At 34.5% G+C, this 16,298-nt stretch overlaps 1 protein-coding gene across 2 annotated transcripts in view; it reads left to right on the top strand.

The window, feature by feature from the left end:
* The window catches only part of HADH (hydroxyacyl-CoA dehydrogenase), a 43,076-nt gene extending 27,033 nt beyond the window's left edge, over window positions 1-16,043 (top strand). The window contains exons 4-8 of one of the 2 annotated variants that reach the window (XM_051965616.1): window positions 640-766; window positions 5,722-5,811; window positions 7,801-7,873; window positions 13,377-13,493; window positions 14,435-16,043. In XM_051965616.1, coding sequence (XP_051821576.1) covers window positions 640-766; window positions 5,722-5,811; window positions 7,801-7,873; window positions 13,377-13,493; window positions 14,435-14,553 — 526 coding nt within the window. In that variant the 3' untranslated portion in view covers window positions 14,554-16,043. The remainder of the gene's footprint in view (window positions 1-639; window positions 767-5,721; window positions 5,812-7,800; window positions 7,874-13,376; window positions 13,494-14,434) is intronic. The other variant, XM_051965618.1, reaches the window with a different exon arrangement.
* Window positions 16,044-16,298: the final 255 nt, after the last annotated feature.

The following is a 16,298-nucleotide window of genomic DNA, read 5'->3' as shown; positions in this document are numbered from 1 at the left end:
TCCCTGCTCAGTATTCTCCTCTCTCTATTTCTGTTTCCTGGTTTCTTTTTAAGTTTTACCCTAAATTCTACTTCTGCATCTCCTGATAATCCTAAACATTACTTCTGTTGATTAATTTTCAGTTTACCTTGTTTATATATAATTGTTTTTGTGCTGAGAGCACAGACTATTTTTATATTTCTTTGTATTCTCAGCTCTATGGTTTCTGGAACACAGAATAATAAATGCTAGTTGATAATTTCTAGGTTTTTCTTTTTTTTTAATATGTAACATTTTTACAAGGCTTTACTGTTTTTTCTTTTTTTCATTACTATTCACTTATCCTTATAATTTTATTTTGTTAAACTTTACACAGAACAAAAGAATTTTTACCTTTTATTCCATATGAATTAGGAAATGAAAAAGGGATAAGAGAACAAGCTTTCCTTTAAATCATAGATAGAATTAATTTAAAACCAAATTTAAGATCATATGATTTTTCTGGGAGATAAAATGTTTTTTCTCTTCCTTTTCCCCCCAAAGGGACAGATTAGCTGTTACCTAGAGTCAGTAGCTTCCTGGTGTGGTATACTTAAGTTCTAGTTGTTGCTGTTGATGTAAAAATAACTTGTATATCCTGTGGTTTTTTTGTCTCTGCAGACACACGATCTTTACCAGCAATACTTCCTCTTTGCAAATTACAGACTTAGCTAATTCTACCACCAGGCAAGACCGATTTGGGGGGCTCCATTTCTTCAATCCTGTGCCCATGATGAAGCTGGTAGAGGTTTGTATTTGTATATAAACACATATAAGCATATATGTTTACTTGGTTGTTACTCTTGACTTGTGCTGGTTAATTTCGTGTGCTCAGATGTGATGTTTCTATTTCTTGAAAAACCTATCTTTTCAAAAGAGGGAGAGGCAAAAGTGGGAAAAAGAGAAGAATAAGGGAAGATAATAGATGACAGAGAATGAAGGAGGGAAAAAACCACAGGCTTTAATTCTTGAGTCCTATGCTTATATCAGAAATGGAGATTTTGCTTCTGGTCAACTATTGGCTGACATATTTGTTTATGTAGTGTGGGAATAGTCTAACCTAAATTTTGAAGAAGGCAGTTAGAAAAAATAGTCCTCTTGAAGAGTTCATGACCAAACAATATAAAGAACATTATGGTATGCAAAATAGATATCACATTTAAAAGTTTTTATATAAGTAAAACCAGTTCATCCAATAAATAGGAATCTGGAAGAAAGTTTTTATATCAAGTTCCTCTAATAAAGGCCAATATTTCTCAAATATAAAGAGTACTGAGTCAGAGTGATATGAATGCAAGTCATTTCCTAGTTAATGAATGGTTAAAGGATAGAAAAAATGCTCCAAATCATTCTTGATTAGAGAAATGCAAATTAAAAGAACTCTGAGATATCACCTTATACCTATTTGAATGGTTGAAAGGGAAGAAAGGGAAAATGACAAATCTTAGAAGGAATGTGGAAAAATAGGGACATTAACGAACTGTTTCAAGTTATTCTAGAGAGAAATTTGGAGTTATGCTCAAAGGAATATAAAACTCAGTGGGCTTTTTGGCCCAACCATACTCCTACTAGTTCTGTATCCCAAAGTTATCAGATAAAAAATAAACTCATATGTACAAAAATATTTACAGCTGCTCTTCATAGCAACAATTGAGAATTGCCTGTCACTTGAAAAGTCATTTGAATATTATTGTGATGGAATACTATTGTACTATAAGAAATGATGAGCAGAAGTTTCAGAAAATCCTGGAAAGATTTATATCTTTCCATATAAATGGACTTACTGATGCAAAATGAAGTAAGCAGAACCAGGAGACTATTGTGATTTAGCTATTCTCACCAAATCAATGATTCTGAAGGACTTATAATGGACATTATAAATCACCTCCAAAGAAAGAATTTTTTGATTTGTGTTTTCTTTTACATTGTAGCTAATATAGAAATATTTTGTATCAAATTGCTTGCCTTTTCAAGGAGGGTGAAAGGAAAGGGAGGGAGATAATATGGAACTCAAGATTTTTTTTTAATGTTAAAAATGTTGATTGATGTGTAATTGAGAAAAAAAACTAAATGTAAACAAAAAAAAATCCCCTTGTTTGATGATATTCCAGCGGGGTTACTTAACGTATCAGTTCCCTTCAGATCGACACATCTCATTGAATAAGGCTGGTTTAAAAGGTAACCAACTTGTACTCCCCAACCCCATCACTCTTTGTGTGAATTTATTTGGATTTTTTCGAGTGTGAAAAATTCACATTAATGTAATCATCCAGTAGGAAAAATACAAAAAAGAATGTTGAGCTAGATCCAAGTTCCAGTCTTGGCCCTGCTTACTATTTGTGTGACAAATCACATAAACTCTGGAACTAAGTTTTCCCATTGTACAATGATGATTTGGACTTCATGACCTGTAAGATCCTTTCTGTGATCTCTATAATTGTGAACAGCACTATTAAAAATAGCTATTGTGGCTTTAAACTTTCTCACCCTAGGCCAGAGATGTTTGGGAACAAATGGCCAGGGAGGGATGGCTACAATAATGTCTAATCATTTGTTGTGTTGCTTCTGTTCATTTGCTTAGAGACTCTGTTTTAAAGGGAGTTGCTTTCACAATAGACCATTTGCACCTAAAAAATGTAGCAACTTGTCTTTTACAAGGACTAATAACAGTGTCTAAAGAGTAGTAGCTATTAAAATAGTGTTTATTCCATGGATGAGGAGTTATTGCCATGCGAAGTGTGGGGGAAGGCATCCCATTTTCAGAATGATGGAAGCCAAAAAAAGCCCTGGAGACTTGTGACAAGGCTTTTCCTGAGAAAGAACATTGGTGTCTGGGGTTGGGTTTTGTTTTGATTTTTGTTTTTGTTAAATTATCAGTATTCCCATCTCATGTTCAATCTGCCCTGAATCTTTGTTTCTAATTTCACAGTTTTATTAAATCTTCATATACTCCTTCATATTCTGATTTTTTTAATGCATTTGGTTTCATTGGAAATCTATATTTTAGTTCATTTATTTTAAAACTTTTTTTTTTCCAAGAAAGGGCTATCTGATGCCTAACAGGGACCATGACAAATGAAAGGTTAAAAAATTCCTGAGCTCTCTTATCACTTTTTCTGGTTCCACATTCTATGATTTTGTGAAATAATCATTTTTTCTTTTTTATGAGGCAGTCAGGATTAAGTGATTTCCCAGGGACACAGGCAATAAGTGTCAAGTGTTGAGGCTGGATTTAAACTTAGCTCCTCTATCCTGTGGCTCTGGTGCTCTATCTGCTATGACATCTAGTTGCCTCAATAATCATTCTAATTGAAAATACACTTGAGCATTTCCTGATATATTGAACCGTTGATTCTGTTGTTTATTGGAGAAAATGTTAAACATGCATTTAGGTGTTTGTGTGCGTGTATGTTACATACAGCATGTATAATAGATAAATTATCAGTCCAAACTTAGCTAATGTCGATGTCAACAATAATGTTCATTTTTTTATTAGTAAGATAATGCCTATTTAGCTATGTGGCTGAAGTTGACATCCTGAAAATGTTTAGAAACTCTTTCCTCCAAGTTATTTCAGTGATTAATTTCATATTAATATTTACATAAGCTAGTTTCAAACTTTAGTTATCATTTTTACAAAGCTTCCCTTGGCTATCGAACATAGAAATTAAGATCATTTCAAAAGCCATTTTCTTTTCCTTTTATGAGAGGAACCTCTGTTCCTTACCTTTCTTCTTTGCCAAACTTTCCTCTACAACTAAAACTAGAATGATTATTTACAAAACACTATGTTCCGTCTTAACCTTCCTCCCTCAGATCAATTTCTTCTCCCTTGAGTCTTTGAACAAAAATTGGGTGAGAAGATTATTCCATAAATTCCAGACCTGTTATCACCTACCAGCTAATGTCCTAACCATTTATTTAATGAGATATAAATGAGATAAGGATTTGTTTTTCAGGGTTTTTTTGTTTGTTCGGTTTTTTTTAAGGATATAGTCTCTTTAGATTTCTTTCCAATATTTGCTGTCTCTAACATGGACTTTTAATTCTTAATTCCCCTTCCCTCTTTTCAGTCTCCCTCCAGGTAGTACTTTAGTCTTTTTTTTTTTTTTACTTATATTACCACACCCCATGCTTTTAACTAATCCATGATCACATTACAACATGATTTATAATAATACTCTACATTTATATAGCACCTTTCATCCAAAGATCTCAAAGCCCTTTACAAACATTAACTCATTAAATCATACATCAGCCCTCTGAGGAAAAGATGTGCCAAGCACTATTATACCCATTTTATAGGTAGAGAAACTGAGGCTTGAAGAGTTGCTTTGACTTGCCAATAGACTATATGAAACAGTAGAGAGTGTGGAAAGTTGGAATAGAGCCAGATTGCACAGAAATTTGAAAACCAGGATTCAAGGCTTTAGATTTTTGTTAGCTAGAGTATAGGGAGCCATTGAAGTTGAGATTTTGTTGTTATTGTTGTTGTTGGTCTAATAGGGATTAGAGTAGTGATAATGAACTGGAATCCAGAAGATTGTAGACTGTAGTTTAAGTGAGAAAAAAGAAGAACCTGGATTAGATAATAAGATCAAAAAGGAAACAACAAGATATGAGATAATCTCAGGATTTAGGATCAATAGTTTTTGGAAATTCAGCTGGAATTTATGTGGGAAAAGAGTGATTGGAATAGTTGGTGAGAGACATTGTGGACTAAAGTGAAGAGTTCTTATTTAGATACAAATCTGGATCCCAATTTTCAGCTTTGCTGTTTATTAGATAGGTGACTTTGGACAAGTCACTTAAATTTCTGATTGCTATTTGTCTCGTGTAAAGTGAGATTGGATCAGATAATTTTTACTATGCATTCTATTATTATTAAGCATAAAGAATATAGGAGATGGGGGGAAGAATATAGGAGGAAGGGAGAGTATTTTGTGGAAGAAGGTGAATTCTGTGTACTTGTTGAGTTTTGAAGCTCCCTCCAGCCAGACCAGGCATTTGTAGATACAGGGTTGGAGCTTTGGACAGAGTTGAAGGTGGGGATGGAGATTCACAAGTCTTGATCCTAAAGGTGTTTGTTGACGCTTTGGGAGTAGAGCTCACCAAGAAAGAGAAAATATAGAGAAGAGAACATTGGCCAAGGATAGAATCTTTAATGGGTGGAAGAGAGAGCACTATTATTTAAGGAGGAAGAGGGGGGATATTAGGAAGAAGAGGAGATGGGGAAGAATTTGTTAGAGAGCTAAGTAGAAACTCATTAGAGTGAAATATCATGGAAGCCAAGGGAGAAAAAAGGTGGAAGGGTAGGAAAAAAAGAGGAGCTGGTCTAAAATGTCACACTGAGGAGGAGTAGACCTTAATTGCAAATAAGAATTCGTTATTTTACAATCCGAGAGGAAATAAAATCCAAGAAGTTAGGTGAGTTAAGGTCTTACTGATGATAATTAGCAGGTGGGATTTGAACACAAATTCTCTTATCCTAAAATCTGTGGCTCTTTCTACTACTTCCTTACTTTGTGCTAGGTTTATGCTATTATGCTTCTCCTTGGAGAACTCAAGGTATGAACAATACAGACTAGTTTTTGCCTTCGTTTTTATAGGGTTTTGTGGATCACTAATATTGATCATTTCCTCATTAATATGTCTATTTGGACAGCTTTCAGGTAGTTACCATCTTATGCTTTGCATTATCAGGTCATCAAGACACCAATGACCAGCCAAAAAACATTTGAATCTCTTATAGACTTTAGCAAAGCTTTGGGAAAGAATCCAGTATCTTGCAAGGTAAGCTAGGGGTAATTTGGAGAGTGGGTAGACTTTAATCTGGAATTTTTGGGGTTTAGCTCTCTTTCTGGAGTATTTGTCATTTTCTGGATTGGGAAAGAGACCTATTAGTTGCCAATATGATTAGAAAAATACTCCCGTTCTCCTTCCACTACATTTTCCTCTTCGCTTTTTCTCTTTCCCTCTTTTCCTTTTATTTTTCCTCTCCTTTCCTTCAGTTTTTCTATTTTCTTCCCCTTTTTCCTTTCTGTTCTTTCTTTTTCCTTATCTTCACTCTTCCTTTTACATTTTCTTTCTTTTATATTTCTTTTATTCTTTTTTCCCTTCCCTTTCCTGATCAGGGCACAAAAATTTCACAACCACATGCAAAAAAAAGTGGAAATGTTAAATGCTTTATTTCCAGATCATAATGCAATTAAAGTTACATTTTAATGTTAAGGTGGAAGCAAAGAATAAAAACTAAATAATCTAATCCTAAAGAATGAGTGGGTCAAAGAACAAATCATAGAAACCATCAAAATCCCCTCCAAAGAAAAGAAAAAAAGACCCTTTATGTTTATACAGTACTTTAAAATGTAAATGTGTTTTCCTTATAGCAATCTTGTGAAGTAGATAATATAAATATTAGCCTCATTTTGTAGTTGTCAGCTGGACCAGAAATAGCCTCTAACCTGTCGGTAGCTGGAACTGAAACAGAGCAGGCTAGAAACAGGAGCATTAGGAAACAAACAGAAGTTTAACTTAAGAGTGAAGAAAATGACATTTGCAAATGAATGTCTCTCCTCCCTTTTCCCCCAAAGAAGGAGGACTTAATGCTGCTATGGCTGGGACCACTTGTGTTCATGAACAGTCTTAGCCCACAACACAGTCATTCTCAGATCTTGAGGTAGTACTCATGGTTAGCATTTTTTGAGACAATACAAATCTTTTGGGGTCCAATGGAAAATCACTGTCTCAAATCTTAGGGGTCATGGTCATCTTGTAAGGCACAGAACCACAGGGATTGTGACTAAAGGGAGCTATATTTTGCTAGGGAGCGATTATTCCAGGACATAAAGGATTATTGTTACACCAAACTCAAGGCATAGTCTACTTGCTGGGCCTTAGCTCTGAGAAAGAGTATCTCCGAAATATTTTGATGTAGCTGAGGAAGCCTGAACTCACAGAGGATCAGTGTTAAGCCCACATCTTAAATCAGCCTTATAGAAAGTTTAAGAGAGATTGACCAACTCCCCCTTCTTCTTCCCCTTCCCCTTCTTTATCCCTTGCCACCTCTAGAGAAAGGCAGGCAGGGATTGTTGACTAACCTCTAGTTTTCTGGAGAATGGATTCAGAGATATTTGGTGGTCCAAAATTCTAAGACTGTCCTACATGTGGTCAACATGGCTAGATTTGTTTTCTAATCCATAGCCTAAAAAAGTATTCTGAGAAAGAATTTTACAAGGGTTTTCTTGCACTCTGTGGGAATAATTCATAACAAAAGACTTTAATAAACACTTTATTCAGTATCTCTTCCTTGCCCTGCCCATGATAGAGAGGGAGTAGATTGTGGCATAAGCATCAAGGTGTATGAAAAGAGTCCTAGATAGGAGGGAAAACTGGCCCTGTAAGCAGTTTTTCCAGTTGAGAAATCAGAATATTCCAAGTTTATTTTCTAGCTTCATGAAATCACACATTATCTGTGACCAAGTTTCATCACCTGTAAATTGGTCTTGGGCTTTTTTTTAAATCAATGTAGTATTTAATCAATTGGGTCTGTAAATCATTTAAATAATGTGGAATTTGAAGTAAATTTTCAATAATACATATTATAGGAAGTGAGATGAAAAACCAGATAATCTGTCCTTCCATCCCCAATAGAATGGCAATGTGATTATCTTTTATTTTAACCAAAATTTTATATTATTTTATCAGAACTTTAAAATTTTTTATTAACAAAGCATTGTAATTATCTGACATGCTTTTTCTTTCTTTCCCCTTATGAAACAGGATAGCCCTGGATTTATTGTAAACCGTCTCCTTGTACCATATCTTATGGAAGCAATCAGGATGCATGAAAGAGGTAATTTTCTACTCTTTACTTTGCAAAAGGCTAATATTGCCAAAGTATAGGTGTGACTGCATTTCCGGAGTCATTCTTAGTGATTATTTTGGAAGGCTAGAGACAAAATGCATTGGATCAAGAGTCTTTGGTGAGCTGTGACCTTCATGGAGTCAAACTCTTGTGAGCTATAATTTCCCCATTTGTGACACTAGAGGTTTGGATTAGATGACTTTCTAAATTCCCATATTTTCCACATTTCTTTCCACACATAGGGTTTTGGTGTGTTCATAAATATCCCACCTTTATTGACTAGAACAAGATTTCTCATGTTGACCACATCATCTCCAATCTGCTTCCCTTCTCTAAAATCTATTCTTTCTATTCATTGTAAACTCTAGTCTTTGCCTTTTATATCTATTCTTACAGTTCTTCTTTCCTTCAGTTCATATAAGTTTTCTCAGGGTTTTCTGAAACCATCCTGTTTATCTTCCATTACACATGCTTCTTATGTCCCCTATATTTCCAAATCTTTGTCACCACAAAAAGTTCTACTTTAAATATTTTTGTACATGAAGTCCTTTTTCTTTTTCTTTTGTGTTTTTGGAATACAGACCTAGTAATGGGCTAGATCAAAGAATTTTATAGCCCTTCAAGTATAAGTTGCAAATTGTTCTCCTGAAGAGTAGGACTAGTTCACAACTCCACCAGCAGTGTACTAATGTTCCAGTTTTTCCACATTCCCTCCAGAATTTTTCCTTTTCTATCAATATTATAGGTGTGAGGTGATGTAGGGTTGTTTTAATTTGCATTTCTCTTAATCAATAGTGATTTGGAGTATTTTTATGTGACTATTGATACCTTTGATTTCTTCTGAAAACTACTTGTTTTCAGAAACTACATTATTTGACCATTTATCATATGGGCAATGGCTCTTATTTTTTTTTTTATAAATTTAACTCATTTTTTAATATATATATTTTTATATATATTTGAGAACAAAATATATATTCCTTATGAGAGAAACTTATTACAAATTTTTTCCCAGTTTTCTGTTTTCCTTCTTATTTGGCCTGTATTACTTTTGTTTGTACAAAAGTTTTTTTTAATTTAATGGAATTAAAGTCATCTATTTTACTTCCTATAGTTCCTCAATCTCTTGTTTGATCATAAACTCTTCCCCTATCAATAGATTTGACAGGTACTTTTTCCATGCTCCCCTAGTTTACTTATGATAGCTCCCTTTATATTCAAATTTTCATCCTTTTTTTACTTTACTTAGAAACATGATGTGAGATGTTAGTTGATGCCTAGTTTCTGCCAAACTGTTTTTCAATTTTCCCAGCAATCTTTGTCAGTTACCCCCAAAGCTTGGGTCTTTGGATTTATCAAACATTATAGTTATTTTATACTGTATATTATGTACCTAATCTGTTCCAGTGATCCATCACTCTATTTCTTAGTCAGTACCAATTGGTTTTGGTAATTACTGCTTTGAATATAGTTTGAAATCTGGAACTGCTATATAACCTTCCTTCATATTTTTTCTCCTTGGCATTTCCTTGATATTCTTGATTTTATTCTTCCAGGTGAATTTTGCTACTATTTTTTCTAGTTCCATAAAAATTTCTCTTTGGTAATTTTATTGACATGGCAACAAATAAATAACTTAACTTAGAAATGTCATTTTTATCATATTGGCTTGGTCCACCCATGAATAATTTATATTTCTCCAATCATTTGGATTTCTTTGTGTGAAACTTGTTTTGTAATTGTGTTCTTATATTCCCTAGGTTTGAGTTGGCAGTTAAACTCTTAAGTAGTTTATATTGTCAGCGTTTAAAGTGGAATTTCTCTTTCTGTCTCTTCCTGTTGGATATATTTATAAATTTATATGAGTTTATTTAATATATCCTGCAACTTTGTTGAAGTTGTGGATTGAACCACAAATTGAATTTTTTAAGTTGATTTTCTAGATTTCTTTAAGAGTTCATCATATTACCTACAAAGAGTAATAGTTTTTCTTCTTAATTTCTTATTTTTATTTTTTTTGCTTCAATTTCTTTTTCTTGTCTAATTATTGCATTTTTAATACAGTATTGAGTAACAATGGTGATAATGGATACCCTTGTTTCACTCCTGAGCTTATTTAAAAGACTTCAAATTTATCCCAATATAGAAAAATCTTGTTTTTCATTTTAGATAGATACTGCTTATCATTTTAAGAAAGGTTTCATTCCTTCCTATTCTTTCTAGTGTTTTAAAATAGGAATCAGTGCTGTATTTGGTCAATTTTTTCTGCATCTGTTGATATATGATTATTATTTTTATTGATAAAGTCAGTTATGCTGGTAGTTTTCCCAGTATTCCTGATAGAAGTCCCACCTGGTATAGTTAAACCCCCCCTGACATGGTAGATAATATTTGGCATATATGCTATAATCTTTTTGCTTACTGCTTTTTTTAACTTTACTTAGTCTTTTTTTTCTTATTAAGCCCTTCATTTCAGTAAACTATTCCCCATACACAGTAATCACTTGTGGTGTAGAGGAGTTGGACTTAGAAAGACTTGAGTCTGCATCTCACCTCACATACTTGCTAATCATACTAGTCAGTTAACCTCTCTGAGCTGCAGTTTTCTCATCTGAAAAATGGTCTATGATAATGATGACCGTGATGGTGGTGGTAATGATGATGATGATGCAGCATATCCCACAAAGTTTAGAGAATCAGATGAAATGATATATGTAAAGCATTTTACTTCCTTTAAAAACTCTAATATTGGAGGTTCTTAACAAGCAGTCCATAGATAGATTCAGGGATCCATGAACTTAGATATGGGGGAGAAAACTAGCATTTTTACTTCAATAAAAAAATTTTCCTTTTAATCTTATGTATGGTTCATTAAGCAATTTTGTTTTATATAAATATCAGATATTATTTTCATTTCCCACTTTTCAACATTTGCATTAGATAGTTTCTAATATCAGAAATGCTGCTTCTCATTATCCTTAGCTTCCTTTCAGACTTAGTTCAGGTCTTACCTTCTACATGAGGTTTTTCCTGATCTTCCTCCATCCCCTGTTGCTAATGTTTTTCCCCTCATGAAATTACCGCAAAGTAATTTAATGTACTCTTCTGTGTCCTTCCAGTTGAACTCATGGAAAATTGCTTCCTAAATTTGTCTTCGTATCCCCAATGTCTATCATGGTGCCCAATATATTGTAGGTAATAAATAAATGATAATAAATGACTGAAGGGTATTCCCATTTGAACATTCTGTGAGATTTTAAGAACTCTTTGTCTGCCCCTTGCAGATAAATCATGGCTATCTTTTAAAAAGCCCATTGGAACTTGAAAAGCTTTTTGAAATACTCCTTGTAGATCAAAAAAAAAAAAAAAAAAAGATCCTTAGTTTACCTACCTGAGAAATAGACAGCTTGGGGGGAAATCACCCAGAGTGAAATTTAAATGTTTCCTCCTACTTGTCTTCCCTTCCCCCAGCTTTGGGAAGATAACTATCATGTCTGCTTCAAAGGCAAACATGCTTTAATTCAACTGGATAAAAAGCAGCATAATTGTTTTCAATTACTCCATTCACAATTGCCTGCTCCTGAGAATGTCACTTTGGGAACAAAACATTTCTAACTGGCATTTCCTGAGAGATTAAAGCACGTTTGCTTTTATGAAAATCTGTTTTAAATATCAAAACTTTTTCCCCTGTTTTTTGGAAATAATTGCTTCACTTTCCCTCTAAGATCAAACTAACATTTCTGTTTATCCATCAACAAATATACCTAATTACTCCTCAAAGTGAGTGAGAAGCAATTTGCCCTGTCTTGAAAGACAGTTTCTTTTAATAAAATACTCTATTTTTGAATAAAGCATGTGGGTGATCCTAATAGTTTTATTCTCACAACAATATTCTGTCACTTAAAAACATTTTTAGAGAGGCTATATCTAAATATATTTCATAAGAATTTGTTTGTCCCTTCTTCATCTTCTTTTCTTCCTCTTCCTCCTGTCCTTTTTTCTCTTTCAGATAGAAAGCATTTTAGTGAAGTTTTTAATCTTTTTAAAAAATATCATGGATCCCTGTGGCAGTTTTATAATGGACCTTTTCTAGAATAATGTTTTTAAATGCATAAAATAAAGATTACAAAGAAAGGATTACAAAGAAAATTTTTTAAATCTGAGGACTTCAGGTTAAGAACCTCTGAACTAGTACCAAGACCTCATTTCCCTAAGGCTTGCACAGCCAGTTATTATTCTAGTCAAGATTAGGAATCTATGTCTTTGGCCTCCCAGTTTACTGTACTGCTGACTTGGTCTCTGCTCTTGCTGTTTTCACCACCCCATGATGCTGGTATAGACAGCTTACATGCTGTGTACAGATTAAGGAGGCAGCATGTTTGCCTTACTTACCTCAGGAGTGGTGGACTGGCGTGCTTCCAGAAACTCATTTTTACGTTTACTATTGGTATTGTTATTGTGCCATTGTACCAGCTCTGATGTTTGTGGTGGGCCCATATTTTCCAGCCGTGGAAGAGAGTAAAAGAATACCCCTTCACGAGCAGAATTTTACTGTAGTCTAGCCTAATTTGAAAATTGTGCAGACCCTGCAAAGTAATCATTTGTCTCTTGCAGTTTTGGTACCCATTTGTTATTAGTGGCTGGAACACAGGAGATCTTAGATATCTTAGTTTTATCTGAAAAAATTTTGGTTATTATTTATGACATGGAGTTGGGAGAGGTTGCCAGATTGCTACTAGGATAGGGTTATAGGGACTTTCATTTTAAAAAGAAACTCTCTTTACCATTGTAGGTGTTACCTCTTGTGCCATTCAGTCTTAGAGCTGCAGGGAATACCTGAGAGATTCTATAGCCAAAGGCAAAATGTGAACTCAGAGGCTGAAGCAGGCGTTCAATCAACTATATCACACACATTGCCTCTTTCTAATATCCTTAAATATGATTTCCTGATTCTTATTCAAAAAAAGGAACAATTTTTTGCTTTTCCCAAGTCAGAACTATTAGTATCATATATGCGAAATGGATGAGTTACCAACCAAATACCACCAAATCTAGGATTAAATCTTGGAACAGTTTTAGGATCATAGTGTGTCTTTTGCCTGATAATTATCAAAAACTTCTATAATGGAGGTGTTTGGTGATGTTTGCTCTCCTGACTTCTGGCATAAAATTTCAGCAACTGAGTGCACAAGGTGCTGGGCCTGGGGTAGGAAAGACCTGAGTTCAAATGGATGCATATTAGCTATCTGACCATGGCCAAGTTACTTAACTTGAGTTAATCTCAGTTTCTTTAGATACAAAATCAGGATACAAAATGAGGTAGAGGCTACCTTGCACAGTTCTTATGAAGATCAAATGAGATAATATTTTGTAAAGTGTTTAGCACAGCGCCTAGCATAAGAGACAATATAAATGCTTCCCTCTCTCCTCCCCCAACTAAGGTTGAAAGATGTAGAAATTGTTGAAAAATTGAAAATGAACTTTTCTCTAGGGGATGCTTCAAAAGAAGATATTGATATAGCCATGAAGATGGGAGCTGGTTACCCCATGGGCCCATTTGAACTTCTGGACTATGTTGGTCTGGATACCACAAAGTTCATCATGGATGGTGAGAAGTCTTAATTTCTTTTTCCCTTCCCTGGGAAAATCCATAACAATAGAATTTTTAAAATGGATAAGGGATTTGAGTAACCAGTACTACTAAAGTACATTTCCTGTTTTTAATCATGCTTCAGCTTAAGAGTGAAATTAGTAAGTGCCAAGAGAAAAGAAAATGTTCCTTTGATTATCCATCATTTTTTCTTTCCATGGAGTGAATCTAGTGACCCCAGCAAAATGTCTGTCATAGTCATTGTTAGATAGATTACTGCTACTGACTTCCACAAGGTGGGGCTGAAAGAGAACGAAGGAGAAGAGACACCCTAGATATTAAACTTGGAGTTTCCTAGCACATGTCAGTGTCCAGTTCTTTGAATATCTGTGTGAATATATGTGATGAAAAAAAATCTATATCCTTTAGTAAGAGACCCTTTAATTAAAGTTTCTTTGCTGGCCTTCTTAACCCAAAGAGTGTAGATATGTTTTATGTCTATACTCTTTGTAATATATAGATTAGAGGTAGAAATACATGAGGCAGCCCACCCAATAAACAAAATTTTAAATCCAATAAATGATTAGAAAATAAGATCTTCTGAATAGAAAAGTTCTAGAGGGAAGGTTAAGATCTGCTTGACTTTTTGTTTGTTTTATTTGTTTTTATTTATTTAATTTTTGCTTACTACTTGTTTGTGAGTAGAAATGATTTGTAGGTAGAAATTTTTTTGTCTGGTAATATTTTCATATGAAAAAATCTAAGATGCAGCATTGCATTTGTGTAACTACCTCCTTATTATTTGAATTTCTGACTCAAAGAAGTGTCCTTACTGTTCAGACAAGAGTAGCTTCATGTCTTCCTAATCTCAGATTCACCAGCACACTAGGAATAAGTAGAGTAATGACAACAGCAGTTTTTAATGGTAGGCCTTTTGTTTCCTCTCTTTTTCTCATTAGGATGGCATAAAATGGATTCCAAAAACCCATTATTCCAACCCTCCCAAGTGCTAGATAAATTGGTAGAAGAAAAGAAGTTTGGCAGGAAGACAGGAAGCGGATTTTACAAATACAAGTGATCCTCCTGGTCTCTTGAGTGGGAGAAAGTCTGTCAGCAGGTACCAGTTGGCCGTCTCAAGAACCCGTTGGGAATGCTGTTTGGTCAGAAGTTCCCTCGTTCAGCCTGCCCTGATCTTGTTTGATTGTTATCTGTCTCAGGATTATTTTGTACTCAATATGTAATGACAGATTTCTTCATTCGAGAACTAATTTTTTTTTAGTTTGTCTCTTTCTATTTTTCTATAAGCTTTGTGCCTTGAAGCAAGTGATGCCTTTGAATCTCTTCATTTTCTGGCAAAATTATATGCATATAAAAAATGTGATCCATCTTCATGTCTTCTCCTATTTGTGGAATGCCAATAGGGGAATGAGGTATGTGTGTGTGTGTGTATGTCTGGGTTCGTGTTCCTCCAGCAGATGGCAGTGTGTACCTGGCCTCTTAAAAGACCATGTGCTTGCTTTAACTTGCCTTATGAGGTTTCCCCATGTCCATAGCATCATGTTTGAAACAATCCAACCAGATGCTGAAAAACATAAACTTAGATTTTTATTCAGCCTTTTTTCAGAAGGAAAACAGTCTTATGATATTGCCTTTAGTGGAGAATTGGCACCATTTTTCTGAATTTCATAATCATTCATATTATCTCCTAACCCTTTTAGAAACCACTATACAGATTGGATTTAATTACAATGTCCACTTTTTAAAAATTAATAAATTTACTAAGTAATGATTTCTCTGTGTTTGAATTTCTTCCCTCAGAAAGGGCATGAGGATGGGGGATTTTGATGTAGGAAATTATTCTAGTCTAAATCTTTATGTGGCTATCATTTTCATGGGTTTCTTTTATTTCTGGTAATGGCACAGTATAAAAAGAGTTCTCTGACTATTTAAGATGTAGTGATCATGATGTCAATTTCTTTGAATAAAGGAATTTAGACTGTTTTTTAAAAAAATCATTGTTTGAAAAGTTATCTTCATGGTGTATTAGGATTAGAAAATATCTTAGGCATTTTACAGATGGGGAAAATGGGGCCCAGAGAAGTTAAATGAGTTAAGTTAAATGAATTAAGCCAAGCTGGGAATTATACCTCTAGTGGTGGGTGACAAGATAAAATACTGGGAAGAAACTCGGCGCAGGGGGAGGGGGAGAAACCCACAAGTCTAGTCCTTCCTCCAAAAGTCATCGTTGGATTATATATTGGGTTAAAATTTCAATGCTAGGGAAATAGAAATGGGAAGTTTTTCTCCAATCACACATTAGTAGAAAAAGGAATTCTTTCAAATAAAATATGTGCCTGTTATGTATGTATATGATATGTACACATACCAGTCTTCAGTGTGTATGGGTATATATGTAGATTGTTTGACAAATAGGTACTCGACATGCTTAGTCTAAAGAAATTGCGGCTTCTCTGAACATTTAAAAAAATGTTTCCTAAGAAAACAAACTACGTACCTGTATAGCTGCCCTATTTCCATTTAATAAAGGTTAACCATGTGGTCTAACAACTCTGGTCTCTTGATTTTATTTCAGGCTGGTTCTTGACCTTTTTGCTCCATCCTTGGGCAGAGGAATGTTCTTTTTTCTCCCTTTCAAAGGGATTAGTGAAGGGCTTCTGGATCTATCTCAGCTTAGTCACCAAAGGATATGGTGCCCTGCCCTAGGGCTCCTCATGAGTCCAGAAGGGCAGGAAAGGGCAGCTTAAGAATCTGAGACCCAGACTCTGCCTGAAATGTGCTGATATTTCATCTGACTGAGAAAAA

Source organism: Antechinus flavipes, chromosome 6, assembly GCF_016432865.1.
Source record: "Antechinus flavipes isolate AdamAnt ecotype Samford, QLD, Australia chromosome 6, AdamAnt_v2, whole genome shotgun sequence".
Taxonomy (NCBI): Eukaryota; Metazoa; Chordata; class Mammalia; order Dasyuromorphia; family Dasyuridae; genus Antechinus; species Antechinus flavipes.
The sequence above is the reverse complement of the archived record's forward strand: the minus strand, read 5'-3'. Positions and strand labels throughout refer to the sequence as shown.